The sequence below is a fragment of the Microchirus variegatus genome, assembly GCF_963457635.1.
Source record: "Microchirus variegatus genome assembly, chromosome: 20".
Taxonomy (NCBI): domain Eukaryota; kingdom Metazoa; phylum Chordata; class Actinopteri; order Pleuronectiformes; family Soleidae; genus Microchirus; species Microchirus variegatus.
The window spans coordinates 906744-919406 of NC_139821.1; the positions used below are offsets into that span (position 1 = coordinate 906744).

The 12663-nt window shown below is 47.0% G+C and overlaps 1 protein-coding gene across 1 annotated transcript; it reads left to right on the forward strand.

Annotated features, from left to right (window-relative positions):
- Positions 1–4823: 4823 nt before the first annotated feature.
- Positions 4824–11899, forward strand: zeb2a (zinc finger E-box binding homeobox 2a; the record flags this gene model as incomplete). Its single annotated transcript, XM_083906697.1, has 9 exons — positions 4824–4911; positions 5326–5402; positions 8330–8476; positions 8583–8766; positions 8813–8984; positions 9079–9187; positions 9270–10861; positions 11129–11306; positions 11400–11899. The coding sequence occupies exons 2-9, from the start codon at positions 5330–5332 to the stop codon at positions 11897–11899; spliced, it is 2955 nt and encodes a 984-aa protein (XP_083762823.1). The 5' UTR covers positions 4824–4911; positions 5326–5329.
- Between the last annotated feature and the right edge of the window lie 764 nt (positions 11900–12663).

Here is a 12663-nt window from a genome sequence, read left to right on the forward strand (position 1 = left end):
CTCGGAGTCACGATGAAGGAAAGTGACCTGAGAGCTGGCAGCATGTGGACGTCACAGCGAGTCTTTGTCTGAGACAGAAAGTGTCTTTTGTCTCACGACGTCTCGCTGAGTGGACACAAACCGTGTGTGTGTTTACATGTTGATCTGCCGTGACAAAGTTTCCTCTTCTACGTTTCCTCTGTTAGTTTAACGCATAAAGACCGAGTCACTGCTGCTGACCGGACGCCTGCGGAGCGTCCAAACACGTCCACCCCGTCCTCAGTGTCCTCAGTGTCCACTGTGAGACACAGAGGACGGAGACGCAAATTAAACCTGATTTTAACACAAATTCAACCCTGAATTAAATGTGTGTCCATGAGGAGTTCTTACATTATATGCTGCTGCAATCACAGCGCCATCTACTGTCCTATATGCGTGTGTGTGTGTGTGTGTGTGTGTATATATATATATATATATATATATATACTGTATTTATATATATAGGACATAATGCCTATATGTCCTGTATATATATTAGTGCGTGTTTGTGTGCGTTTGTGTTTATTTGTGTGTGTGTGTGTACATGTGTTTGTATGTGTTTATTTGTTTGTGTGTCTGTTTGTGTGTGTTTGTGTTTATTTGTGTGCGTCCGTGTGTGTGTGTTTATTTGTGTGTTTGTGTGCGCACGTTTATTTGTGTGTGTGTTTATTTGTGTGTATGCGCATGTTTATTTGTGTGTGTTTGTGCGTTTGTGTTTATTTGGGTGTGTTTGTGTTTATTTGTGTGTGTGTTTGTGTTTATTTGTGTGCGTGCGTGTGTTTTTTTGTGTGTTTGTGTGTATGCGCATGTTTATTTGTGTGCATGTGTGTTTATGTGTGTGTTTATTTGTGTGTTTTTTGCGTGTGTGTATGCGCATGTTTATTTGTGTGTGCATGTGTGTTTGTGTTTATTTGTGTGCGTGTGTTTGTATGTTTATTTGTGTGTTTGTATGTGTTTATTTGTGTGCATGTTTGTTTATTTGTGTGTTTTTGTGTTTATTTGTGTGTGTGTTTTTGTGTTTATTTGTGCGTTTTTGTGTGCGTGTGTGTGTTTATTTGTGCGTTTGTGTGCGTGTGTTTATTTGTGTGTGTGTAATCCTCTGAACACTTATCAGTACTAAATATTTTGATGCCACCTAATCTGACCCTTTTAACAGATTAACTGTGATTTTACTGTCTCACTTTTTTTTGTCACACACACACACACACACACACACACGCTGCAGGTTAATGGTCATGTAAACACACACAGTCCACTGATGGATTTCAGAATAAGAGCATGATATAACACACAGAGATGTTACTTATTAACCCATAATAAACACAAGTTCACACGTTCATTCCTGACTTTGACTGACAGTAAAGGTCAGTAAAGGTCATCACTGTTACCTGGAGACTTACTCTAAACTTAACCATAAATACTACTGGTCTAATCTTAATCCTAATGCTAACTTTAAAACATATCATTTTAACATGCAGTCAAGTCCCTTAATGTGACACACACACACACACACACACTGCTGTGTCAGCTCCGTCTCAGACGCCATGGCAACCGTCTTTGACAGGAAGTGGATTTTCTCAGTCTTTGAATAATAATATTCATAAACATGGAGCTGCTGCCAAACTTCCTGTGTCCGGGGATCAAACCCCCACCACTGCACATCAACTTCTCTCTGGTTGTGCCCCACGTCCAGGTCCAGGTCCATGTCCAGGTCCAGGTCCAGGTCCAGGTCCAGGTCCAGGTCCAGGTCCAGGTCCAGGTCCACGTCCACGTCCAGGTCCAGGTCCAGGTCCAGGTCCAGGTCCAGGTCCTCCAGGTTAGGACAGACATGAAGGTCCTGATGATGAGCTGAGGACATGAGGGACACGATGAGTATGACATGTCTTTAATGTCTTTTTATTTTTATATTGGATAAATATAAATAAATATTTAAAAATATGAATAAACAAAATAACAGGATTAAAAATCACTTCATGAAGAAAGTTTCATTTTTGAACTTCTTCATTTTCTATTTTAACACAAATGTGATGAAATATGAGTGTGTGTGTGTGTGTGTGTGTGTGTGTGTGTGAAGCAGACTGTGTGACAGATGTTGTGTTTGTTGTCTCACTTTAAGTCTCACTCTTTGTGTTTGTGCAGGAATCTGAAGGTTATTAAAAAGAGCAGGTGTGTGTGTGAGAAAGTGTGTGTGTGTGTGTGTGACACCTGGGTTAAGACTCAAGTTAAGACTTTGTGTGTGTGTGTGTGTGTGTGTGTGTGTGTGTGTGAGCAGATGTTTCATCAGTTCCTTCATTATTTACGGCTTCACTTCATTCTTCAGAATGATCAGAAGTCTGTGTCTGTCATGGTCTAAAGTTGTCTAAAGAGGTATAAAAGGGTCTAAAGAGGTCTAAGAGGTCTATAGAGGTCTTCAGGGATCTCAGGAGGTCTAAAGAGGTCTAGAGATCTAAGAGGTCTATAGAGGTCTAAAGGGATCTCAGGAGGTCTAAAGAGGTCTAAAGTGGTTTAAGAGGTCTAAGGAGGTCTAAAGGGATCTAAAGAGGTCTAAAGTGGTTTGAGAGGTCTATAGAGGTCTACGAGTTTTAAAGTGGTTTAAGAGGTCGAAGAGGTTTTAAGAGGTCTAAATAGGTCTAAGAGGTCTAAAGAGGTATATAGAGGTTTAAAGTGGTTTAAGAGGTCTAAAGACGTCTAAGAGGTCTATAGAGGTATGTAGCTGTCTAAAAAGGTATATAGAGGTCTAAGAGGTCAAAAGAGGTCTACAGCAGTCTAAGGGGTCTAAGAGGTCTAAAACGGTATATAGAGGTCAAAAGAGTTCTTAGGAGGTTTATAGAGGTCTATAGAGGTCTGAAGTGGTTTAAGAGGTCTATAGAGGTTTAAGGAGGTATATAGAGGTTTATAGAGGTCTAAAGAGGTCTATAGAGGTGTAAAGAGGTCTAAAGAGGTCTCCAGAGGTCTAGGTGGTCTATAGATGTGTAAAGAGGTCTATAGAGGTCTCCAGAGGTCTATAGGGGTTTAAGGAGGTCTCCAGAGGTCTATGTGGTGAAGCAGACAAAGGTCTGGTCTGTTAACAGTGTCAGTCCACATGAGTCCTCAGGGCTCAGTCTTTTCATCATTAACATATTGACTTGAATGAGGGGGTTTTTGAGCAGAAGAACAGTGATAATGAACTCACTGTGATGATGATGATGATGATGATGATGGAATGTGAAGGAATTCATGAGCAAAACCTTCACACAGCAGAGTTTATAACTGTCTGTCACACACAGTCAGGATTCAGTGTCAGAATGCAGCTAAAGTTCTCTCTGAATCTTTGTCTCTTTGAAATAAAAACATAAATAACAGTTACATCTTTCTACTTAAACGTAGAAAATCACTGCAGCATCAACTTTGAACTTTTTCATTGTGGATCTACTCTGATGTTCACTGAAGCTTATGACGTCACAATGTAACCATGATAAACAGACACCTGAGATACTTTGAAACATATGATTTCTGAAGAGTTGGTCATTAGACGCTGTCTCTCCCACACACACACACACACACAGTGACACTCATGGTGTTGACAGTGTTTCTATTGTAGATGCTGCACAATGTCATAGATTCATGTGTCCAAAGCTTACAGTGGAATTCAGCCCCCCCCCCCCCGACCCGACCTCTGACCCCGACCCCCCCCACACACACACAACGACATCCTGACCACTGACTCTTTATTTTGTTCTCGTCAGTGATGAAGAGGAGGAGGAGGAGGAGGAGTTACAACTGATGATGATGATGATGATGATGAGCAACTGTTCACATGTTCATGTTCATGAGCTGCTGCTGGTCCTCTGCTGCCTCGTGTGGTCACTTTGTGTCATGTGATGGAGGCAACAGTCCTGAAAATCACTGATTTACTCTGTGGACTTTGACGTGTGTGTGTGTGAGAATGTGTGTGAGAATGTGATTACATTAATGATCAAATAACATATGATTGAACTGAGATCAGCTCTAATATTTATATAATAATAATAATAATATATTTGTATATATAACATTATAATTATATATTATATATACCTATATACGTATATATACACACATGTGTATATACAGTGTAATCCTAATGGAACACTGATACTGTGATGAGTGTAATATCCTCATAAACTCCCCTGATAATCCCCACACACACACACACTCACACACACAGATTAAAAATAATCCCTGGTCTCCAGCACAGATTACATTCACCTGAATCTGAGGTGATTTATATTTGATGTCAAAAAAATAAATATAATATCAATGACCTGTCAATCAAACAAATGATTTGGACTGAGCACGTGACAGCCAGGTGCTCTGCGCACGCGCTCACCTGCTCAGGTGAGAACAGTGAACAGCCAATCACGTGCTTTGGCGCTGCCGTTTGTTTGTGTCTGTGCAGCGCGCGCACATGGTGAACCGGCACGAGCTCCTCCTCTCACCCGGAACAATGATTGGGGGGGGGGGCTCGAGGGGGCGGGGGGGCTCTCCTCAACTATCCCTCCGCGTGCAGATAGGTGGCGCGTGCTGCCACAAGATCTCGCCCTTGTTTATGTTGCTGAGAAGAAACGGTGACAGGCTCCGGGGGGAGGAGCCTAACACACACACATACACACACACACACTGGTGCAGCCACGACCTGCTGCAGCCGTGGGACTCACCGGGACACACCGGGACTCACCGGGACTCACCGGGACTTACCGGGTTCCCCTCTTTACTACGGGCACCGGGTGCAGCATCAGTTTATTCACTGTGCCTGGAGGAGGTGCGCGCGCGCACGTGTGTGTTGGTTTTCTTTCAGGAGCCAATCAGAGCGCACCGTTCACCTGCCTCACCTGAGCCAGGTGAGAGCGGAGCTCCTGGCGCGTGCTCACACAGGTATTTACCATAGAGAGAGAGTGTGTGTGTGTGTCAGAGAGAGAGAGAGTGTGTGTGTGTGTGTGAGACAGAGAGTGTGTGTGTGTGTGAGACAGAGAGAGTGTGTGTGTGTGTGTGACAGAGTGTGTGTGTGTGTGATAGAGAGAGAGTGTGAAGGAATGAAAGCAACATTCGTTTTTACTGAGCTGATCAAAACTGTTGCCCTCGCGCATGCACACACACACATACAGATGATGAGTGACAGTTGGAAGTTATTTCTGTGTGTGTGTGTGCGCGCGTGCTCGCTCCTCTCTCAGTTCACTTCAGACTTTGTCAAAAAGATTTAACTTCACTGAAGTTCACAGTAAAGTGGAATTTACTGTGTGTGCGTGTGCGTGTGCGTGTGTGTGTGTGTGTGTGTGCGGGTCTTGACAGATCAATGAAGCCGGAGATCATGGCAGAGGAACCGCGTTACAAGAGACGCAAACAGGCCAACCCACGCAGGAAGAACGGTAACGCACGCACACACTCACACGCACGCACTCACACATACACACCCGCGGGTCGGGACTCGGAGCAGAGTGAGAAGCCGGTTGAAGGTGGGGGATAAGTGGGTAGATGGGCTGCGGTCGGTGTGTGTGTGTGTGTGAGCGCGTGCAGGTGAACAGGTGAAAGTAATTTTTTTCACTTCATTACATTTCTATAAATTATATTTACTCACATATGTATTTTATTATGTTTTTTATTTGTATGGTTTTTATTTTAGAACGTTTTTATCATCTTTATTATTGTCATTATAACAGTAATAATAATAAGATAATAACCCTCCCACAGATTTTAAATTAACTGTGTGTGTGTGTGTGTGTGTGTGTGTGTGTGTGTTCATCCCTTAACAAAGAAAACCCCCCCCTCGCTCTTAATCACAGCTCAGACTCAGTCACTGCTGATGTCACACACACACACTCTCAGTCTGTTTGAGTTACTCAAGAGCGCCCCCTACAGTCATGATTCAACTCATCACCACATGTCAATCATCTCACTCCTTCTCTTCACCGTACACACACATGCAGCATGAAGTAGACAGTGAAAATCGAATCATCTTCATCTTCTTCATGTTCTTCATCGTCATGTTCTTCATGTTCTTCATCTTCATGTTCTTCATCGTCATGTTCTCCATAATCTTCTCCATGTTCTTCACGTTCTTCTTCATCCTCATGTCTTCGTCTTCTTGTCCTCACAAAGCTCGTCTCTGTTCCACCAACAATAGAAACTCCTCCTCCTACGTTTCCCATGATTCATCAGTGCAGTGGAATGATGTTGGTGTGAAACTCTGGTATTTGTGTGATGTGTCAAGGTGACTGACACACACACACACACACACACACACACACACACACACACACACAGAGTGTGTTCCTGGACTTTTGAGGAACTGTAAACGCTGACTGTTCCTTTGAGGTCAACAACAGAAACACAAACGCTGAGCTCAGCAGTTTTCACTCACACATTCATGTGTCCAGTTAGGCTCCTCCCCCTCTCCATGGCGGTGACCACATGATGGTCGTCACGTGACCACGGTGAACACCACAGACTGTGGAGAGTGTGTGAGACTGTGTCTGAGACGTCATCAATAATCTATAATCCATACCATAACCACCACCACAGCCACGCCCTCAACGTCACCTTTACCCCCACAATGCACTCTGCACCTTCACCTGGTTGCCATAGCAACACAGGAAAGACACTCCTGACAAAACCCATTAGCATCATCATCAGATGTTAGCACGCTTCAGGCTGTTGCATTGATTGACCTGTGCTCACACACACACACACACACAGTGGTCTGTATCGATTGATGATGTTAGCTTAACTATGCACATCAGTCACTTACAGATCAGCTAATCCTGTTAGCATGTAGCCGTCAGCAACTCGGTGACCTCACACACACACACATAAAAATAATATTATACAACAAGTGAACAAACACTTAAGGAGAAAAAGGACAAGTGGGTGTGGTCAGACGTGTGGGTGTGGTCAGACGTGTGGGTGTGGTCAGATGAAATCATGCTTTATTGATTTCAAAGTTCTGACGCACAAACAAACAAACACGTGTCCTTGAACTCATCACCTGGCCCTAATCTGGAGCGCACGAGACGTTCAGGGACAGGGGAGTAAAACACCGCTGTGATTGATCTGGAATTGATTTTATACAGATGTGGAGGCGTGGCCTGTGTCTGAGTGTGGGTGGAGTCAGTGGGTCATACACACACAGTGGTCCGGACACACAGAGGTCATGACCCCTTTATCCATTTATTGAATGTTCCATGTTTGGTTGACCTTGCCGCAGGTGTGTGTGTGTGTGTGCGTGTGTGTGTGTCTGTCTGTGAGTCTGTGTGTGTGTGTGAGTTTCTGTCTGTCTGTTTGTGTGAGTTTCTGTGTGTGTGTGTGTGTGTGTGTGTGAGTTTGTGTGTGTGCGTGTATGTGTGTGTGTGAGTCTGTGTGTGTGTATGTCTGTGAGTTTGTGTGTGTCTGTGAGTTTGTGTGTGTGTGTGTGTCTGTGAGTTTGTGTGTCTGTCTGTGAGTCTGTGTGTGTTTGTGTGTCTGTGAGTTTGTGTGTGTCTGGGAGTTTGTGTGTCTGTCTGTGAGTCTGTGTGTGTGTGTGTGTGTGTCTGTCTGTCTGTTTGTGTGAGTTTCTGTGTGTGTGTGTGTGAGTTTGTGTGTGTGCGTGTATGTGTGTGTGTGAGTCTGTGTGTGTGTATGTCTGTGAGTTTGTGTGTGTCTGTGAGTTTGTGTGTGTGTGTGTGTCTGTGAGTTTGTGTGTCTGTCTGTGAGTCTGTGTGTGTTTGTGTGTCTGTGAGTTTGTGTGTGTCTGGGAGTTTGTGTGTCTGTCTGTGAGTCTGTGTGTGTGTGTGTGTGTGTGTGTCTGTCTGTCTGTTTGTGTGAGTTTCTGTGTGTGTGTGTGTGAGTTTGTGTGTGTGCGTGTATGTGTGTCTGTGAGTCTGTGTGTGTGTATGTCTGTGAGTTTGTGTGTGTCTGTGAGTTTGTGTGTGTGTGTGTCTGTGAGTTTGTGTGTCTGTCTGTGAGTCTGTGTGTGTTTGTGTGTCTGTGAGTTTGTGTGTGTCTGTGAGTTTGTGTGTCTGTCTGTGAGTCTGTGTGTGTGTGTGTGTCTGTGAGTTTGTGTGTGTGTGTGTGTGTGAGTTTGTGTGTGTGTCTGTCTGTCTGTGTGTGTGTGTGTGTGTCTGTGTCTGTGAGTTTGTGTGTGTGTGTGTGTTGAGTGTGAGTCATGAACTGCTTTACCCTCGTAAACCTCTTTCACACCTGGACTAAGGTAACCCGGGTCAGACAGAACTGGTCTTTGTCCAGTTTGACTGACATGTGACACGTTGCTGTTGTGTTGTCACGGTAACACAAGGCTGTTGTTGTGTGTTGTGTGTTGTAGTGCTGAACTACGAGAAGTCGGTCGAGACGAGTTCTGAGACGGACGAGGACGACGGGACGTTTGTCCCTGAGGACCACGTCTCTGTTGTCCACGCTCTGGAGGACGACGGCTGGGAGACACTCGGAGACGACGACAACAACAACACTGGTGAGATGCACACACTCGTTCACTTTTTCACCACGTGAGCGTAGCGCGTTAGCATCGTGTGTCAAACGTTCGCGTTTTCACCACACTTCCTGTTTCCTGTGCTCAGTGCGGCGGCAAACGGACGGCGAGTTTCTCCACAAGCGCGAAGCGGACGTCGGCGAGCGTCGCTCGGCAGCTGTGGCCGAGTACCTGCAGCGCAGCGGCACTGCTGTCATTTACCCAGAAGCCCCGGAGGAAGTGAGGAGTCAGGACGAGAGCGAACACGGTAACAGAAACAAACAAACAAACATGTAAACAACATCGCAATAAACTGTAAACTGTTATTGACCTCTGACCTTCGACCTGCGCAGATGATTCCGCGCAGCTGCTCGCGTGTCCGTTCTGCCACCGCGGCTACAAGCGGCTAACGTCGCTAAAGGAACACGTTAAATATCGTCACGACAAAAACCAGATCGACTGTTCGCAGCTGGAGCGTCACATGACCCTGGAGAAGCCTATCAGAGAGCAGGTAAGACCCGCCCCCCCCCATGACCACGTGTGTGCGTTCACATCAGCTCAGGCCCCGCCCCCCTTTTAACCACACCCCCTCTCTCCCCTCCCAGGTACCATCACACAGTGAAGACAATGGAAACAGGAAGTTCAAATGTAGTGAATGTGGGAAAGCTTTCAAATACAAACATCACCTGAAGGAGCATCTACGCATTCACAGTGGTGAGACACTATAGCATTCTTTAAACTCTTATTTTGAAAAGCGTGGAGGTTTTTCTGATCTTCACTTCCTGTCGTCTCGCAGGTGAAAAACCTTACGAATGCTCCAACTGCAAGAAGCGTTTTTCACACTCGGGCTCGTACAGTTCGCACATCAGCAGTAAGAAGTGCGTCGGCCTCGTCGCCGTCAACGGACGGCCGCGCAACGGAAACGGCGGCAAACCTGGCTCCGCCCCCTGCTCCCCGACCTCGTCGCCAGGAAGGTCCGCCCTCGCGCAGCTCCGCCACAAACTGAAGCACGGCCGATTGTTTGGACCTCCTGATCATCAGGGTCACCTGAGCCTCCAACACAAACACATGGACTTTACCGAGTACCAGCTGCTCATGGCCTCACAGCACGGGTATGGAGGACCCGCGGTCTACATCCACAGCTCCTCCCACAGCTCCTCCCACAGCCCCCTTCAAGACCTGGAAGGTATGGGACTAGAGCTCCCTCTGCTGGGCTACACAGGAACTCTGGGGAAGAACCTGAGTGAGGTCCAGAAGGTGCTTCAGATCGTGGACAACACTGTGTGCCAGCAAAAGATGGACTGGAACCCGGAGGAGGTCTCCAGGCTGCGGGCGTACGTGAAGGAGCTGGGCGCGCAGATCGGCGACCAGAAGGTGGCGCTGGGCGGTTTCGATGGCAACGCTCTGGAACAGGAACAGGAAGTCAAACAGGAGAAACCAAGCAGGGACGAGAACCACAGACGGATCTTCTCCTGTCAGCACTGCAACCAGACGTTTCCTGGTCCAATCCCACTGCACCAACACGAGCGCTACCTGTGCAACATGAACGAGGACATCAGAGCCGTCCTGCTGCCCGGTGATGGCAGCACCGCGTCCTCTGAGCCTCCCGAGCAGACGCCCAGACCCAACCACTGCTTCAGGCCCAACTCTGAGGACCTGCTGAAGGTTCCTCAGGAGTGCTTCTCCCAGTGGAAGAGCCACAACCACCACGACGACAGGAAAACACCGCTGCTTCCTCAGCTCAAGCAGAGCACGAGTCGATCGCCGCTGATGTCGCTCCCCGATGTAGATCCACACGGACGTTTGGCTTTGCACCGACTCAACAACAACGGTCACCGTCGCTTTTCGGCAGACGACCGAGCGCCGGAGCATCTGAGGAGAGGCTCGCCGTCGCCTCTGAACCTGTCCTCCACGTACTCCAAGAACTCTCAGAGCAGCTTCTACACGTCTGAGGACGCTCAGCGGGAAACGCCACTGGATCTGTCGCTGCCCAAGAACCCGGAACCAAGAGCTAACGGTTGTATCTCGGAGTGCAGCGCTGACCCTGGGTCTGCACCCACAGACCCGGTGATGAACATCAAGACAGAAGTCCTGGGCTCTGATGGCAGAGCGTCGTCTCTCCAGCAGCTGGACGAGAGCTCCGGTCCAGTCTTTGGCTTAAACCCCTTCACCGGTGGTTCCGTCTACGCCTCACTGCCGCCGCACGGTGCTTTCCCTCCGCCCAGCTTCATGTGTCCAGCCCAGGCCACCGTCCCAGGCCTCAGACCCTTCCCCGGCCTGGACCCCATGAGCTTCCTGCCCCAGATGACCTTCACATACTCCACGGGCGCCGCCACCTTCGCTGACCTGCAGCAGCACGGGAAGTACCAGAAGAAACCAGGTTTCCAGGTAAAGGGGGTCGTCAAGACCAAAACTTAACAGTGTATATATATATATATATACAGTATATATATATATATATATATATATATACAGTACAAGTCAAACGTTTGGACACACCTTCTCGTTAGAATGGTTTTCCCTTATTTTCATGACTATTTCCATTGTAGATTCTTTTCTTTAGATGTTTTATGAATAGACCACGCCCCCTGTGTCTCCTGAGAGGCTTTTACCTTTAAGCTCTTGGATTAACAGATGTGTGTGTGTGTGTGTCAGAGTGAGCTGCTGGATGGAGCGGCTCGGGCGGCGGAGGTGGACTTCCTGTCCGGCCTGGACGAGCTGACAGACAGGAAGAAGATGAGGAAGACTGAAAGTGGTACGTACGCGTGTGACGTGTGCGACAAAACATTCCAGAAGACCAGTTCCCTCCTCAGACACAAATATGAACACACAGGTATAACATATATACGACATATATACACATATATATATGATGCTTTTGCATCCCTGTCCTCGTCTCTCATGTCCTCACTTCCTGTCTCTGCAGGAAAGCGTCCTCACCAGTGTCAGATCTGTAAAAAGGCTTTCAAACACAAACACCACCTCATCGAACACTCGCGCCTTCACTCCGGAGAGAAACCGTACCAGTGCGACAAGTGCGGCAAGCGCTTCTCGCACTCGGGCTCGTACTCGCAGCACATGAACCACCGCTACTCCTACTGCAAGAGGGAGGCGGAGGAGAGGCAGCAGGAGCAGGAGGACAAAGGAGGCGGAGCAGACGTGGAGACCTCTGAGCTCTTGAGGAGGACGGCCTACCTGCAGGAGCTGGTCACGCTCAGTTACTCTGACCCTGACGTTACCCTGAGGGACAGCAGAGAGGAGGAGGAGGGAGGAGGAGGAGGAGGAGGAGGAGGAGGAGGGCAGGAGGACACGGGAGGAGACAAGATGTTTGAGGAGGTGACGGAGAGACCGGAGACAAGTTTAAGGAAAGGAGATAAGGAAGAGGAGGTGGACGAAGGCAATAGTCGGAGCCAGAAGGACAGTTAAGACACGCTGCTGCTGCTGATGGACTGAATATATCTACGTCTGCTTGGAAGGGGCGGGGCCAGTATGATGGGGGCGGGGTTACTTTTCTATGTCATTTTATCCACTAAAACAAATTGTTGTGATTTTAATTGTAATTATTCTTATTTTTAAACGGTAAACATGGTTTGTGCTAACGCTAGCTCACATTGATGCTAGCTTGCGTCGTGCTGAACTCATCTCGAGCATTAGCTCGTGCTAACATTAGCGTGAGTTCATAGTTAAAATGCTAATTTCTGGGTTCTGATCAAATGCTAACCGCTACCTGCTGCTAGCCTTAGTCACGTGATCGGCTCATAGAGGCAATTAGAGTAAAAGAAACGACGCTAACAGTTAGCGCAGCGATACGTGTGGGTGTTTTTGACGTGACGTCGTCGTTGTTGTTTGGTGAAACCTGTCGACAAAAAAAAACAAAAAAAAAAACTATTATAGCGTCAACGTTTTTAAGGTCAACGTGAGCAAAGCAATAAACCCACATTCAGGTTTTTAAAGAGGACGAGCAGCGTTTTTTATGTTTATTGTTTGTAACGGTCGCTGTATTATTGTCATTATAGATCATTCAGTGTTTGGACTGTTCCAGCGGGGCAGGGGGGGTTAAAAATGTCCAGGTGCTACTAAATTCTTCACTTCCTGTTTCAACATTGGGAAAAAGAACGAAACACGACAGAAAAGAAAAAAAAAGTATTTGGTCACTTCCTGTGATTGTTGTCTTTACTGTGATGGTTTAT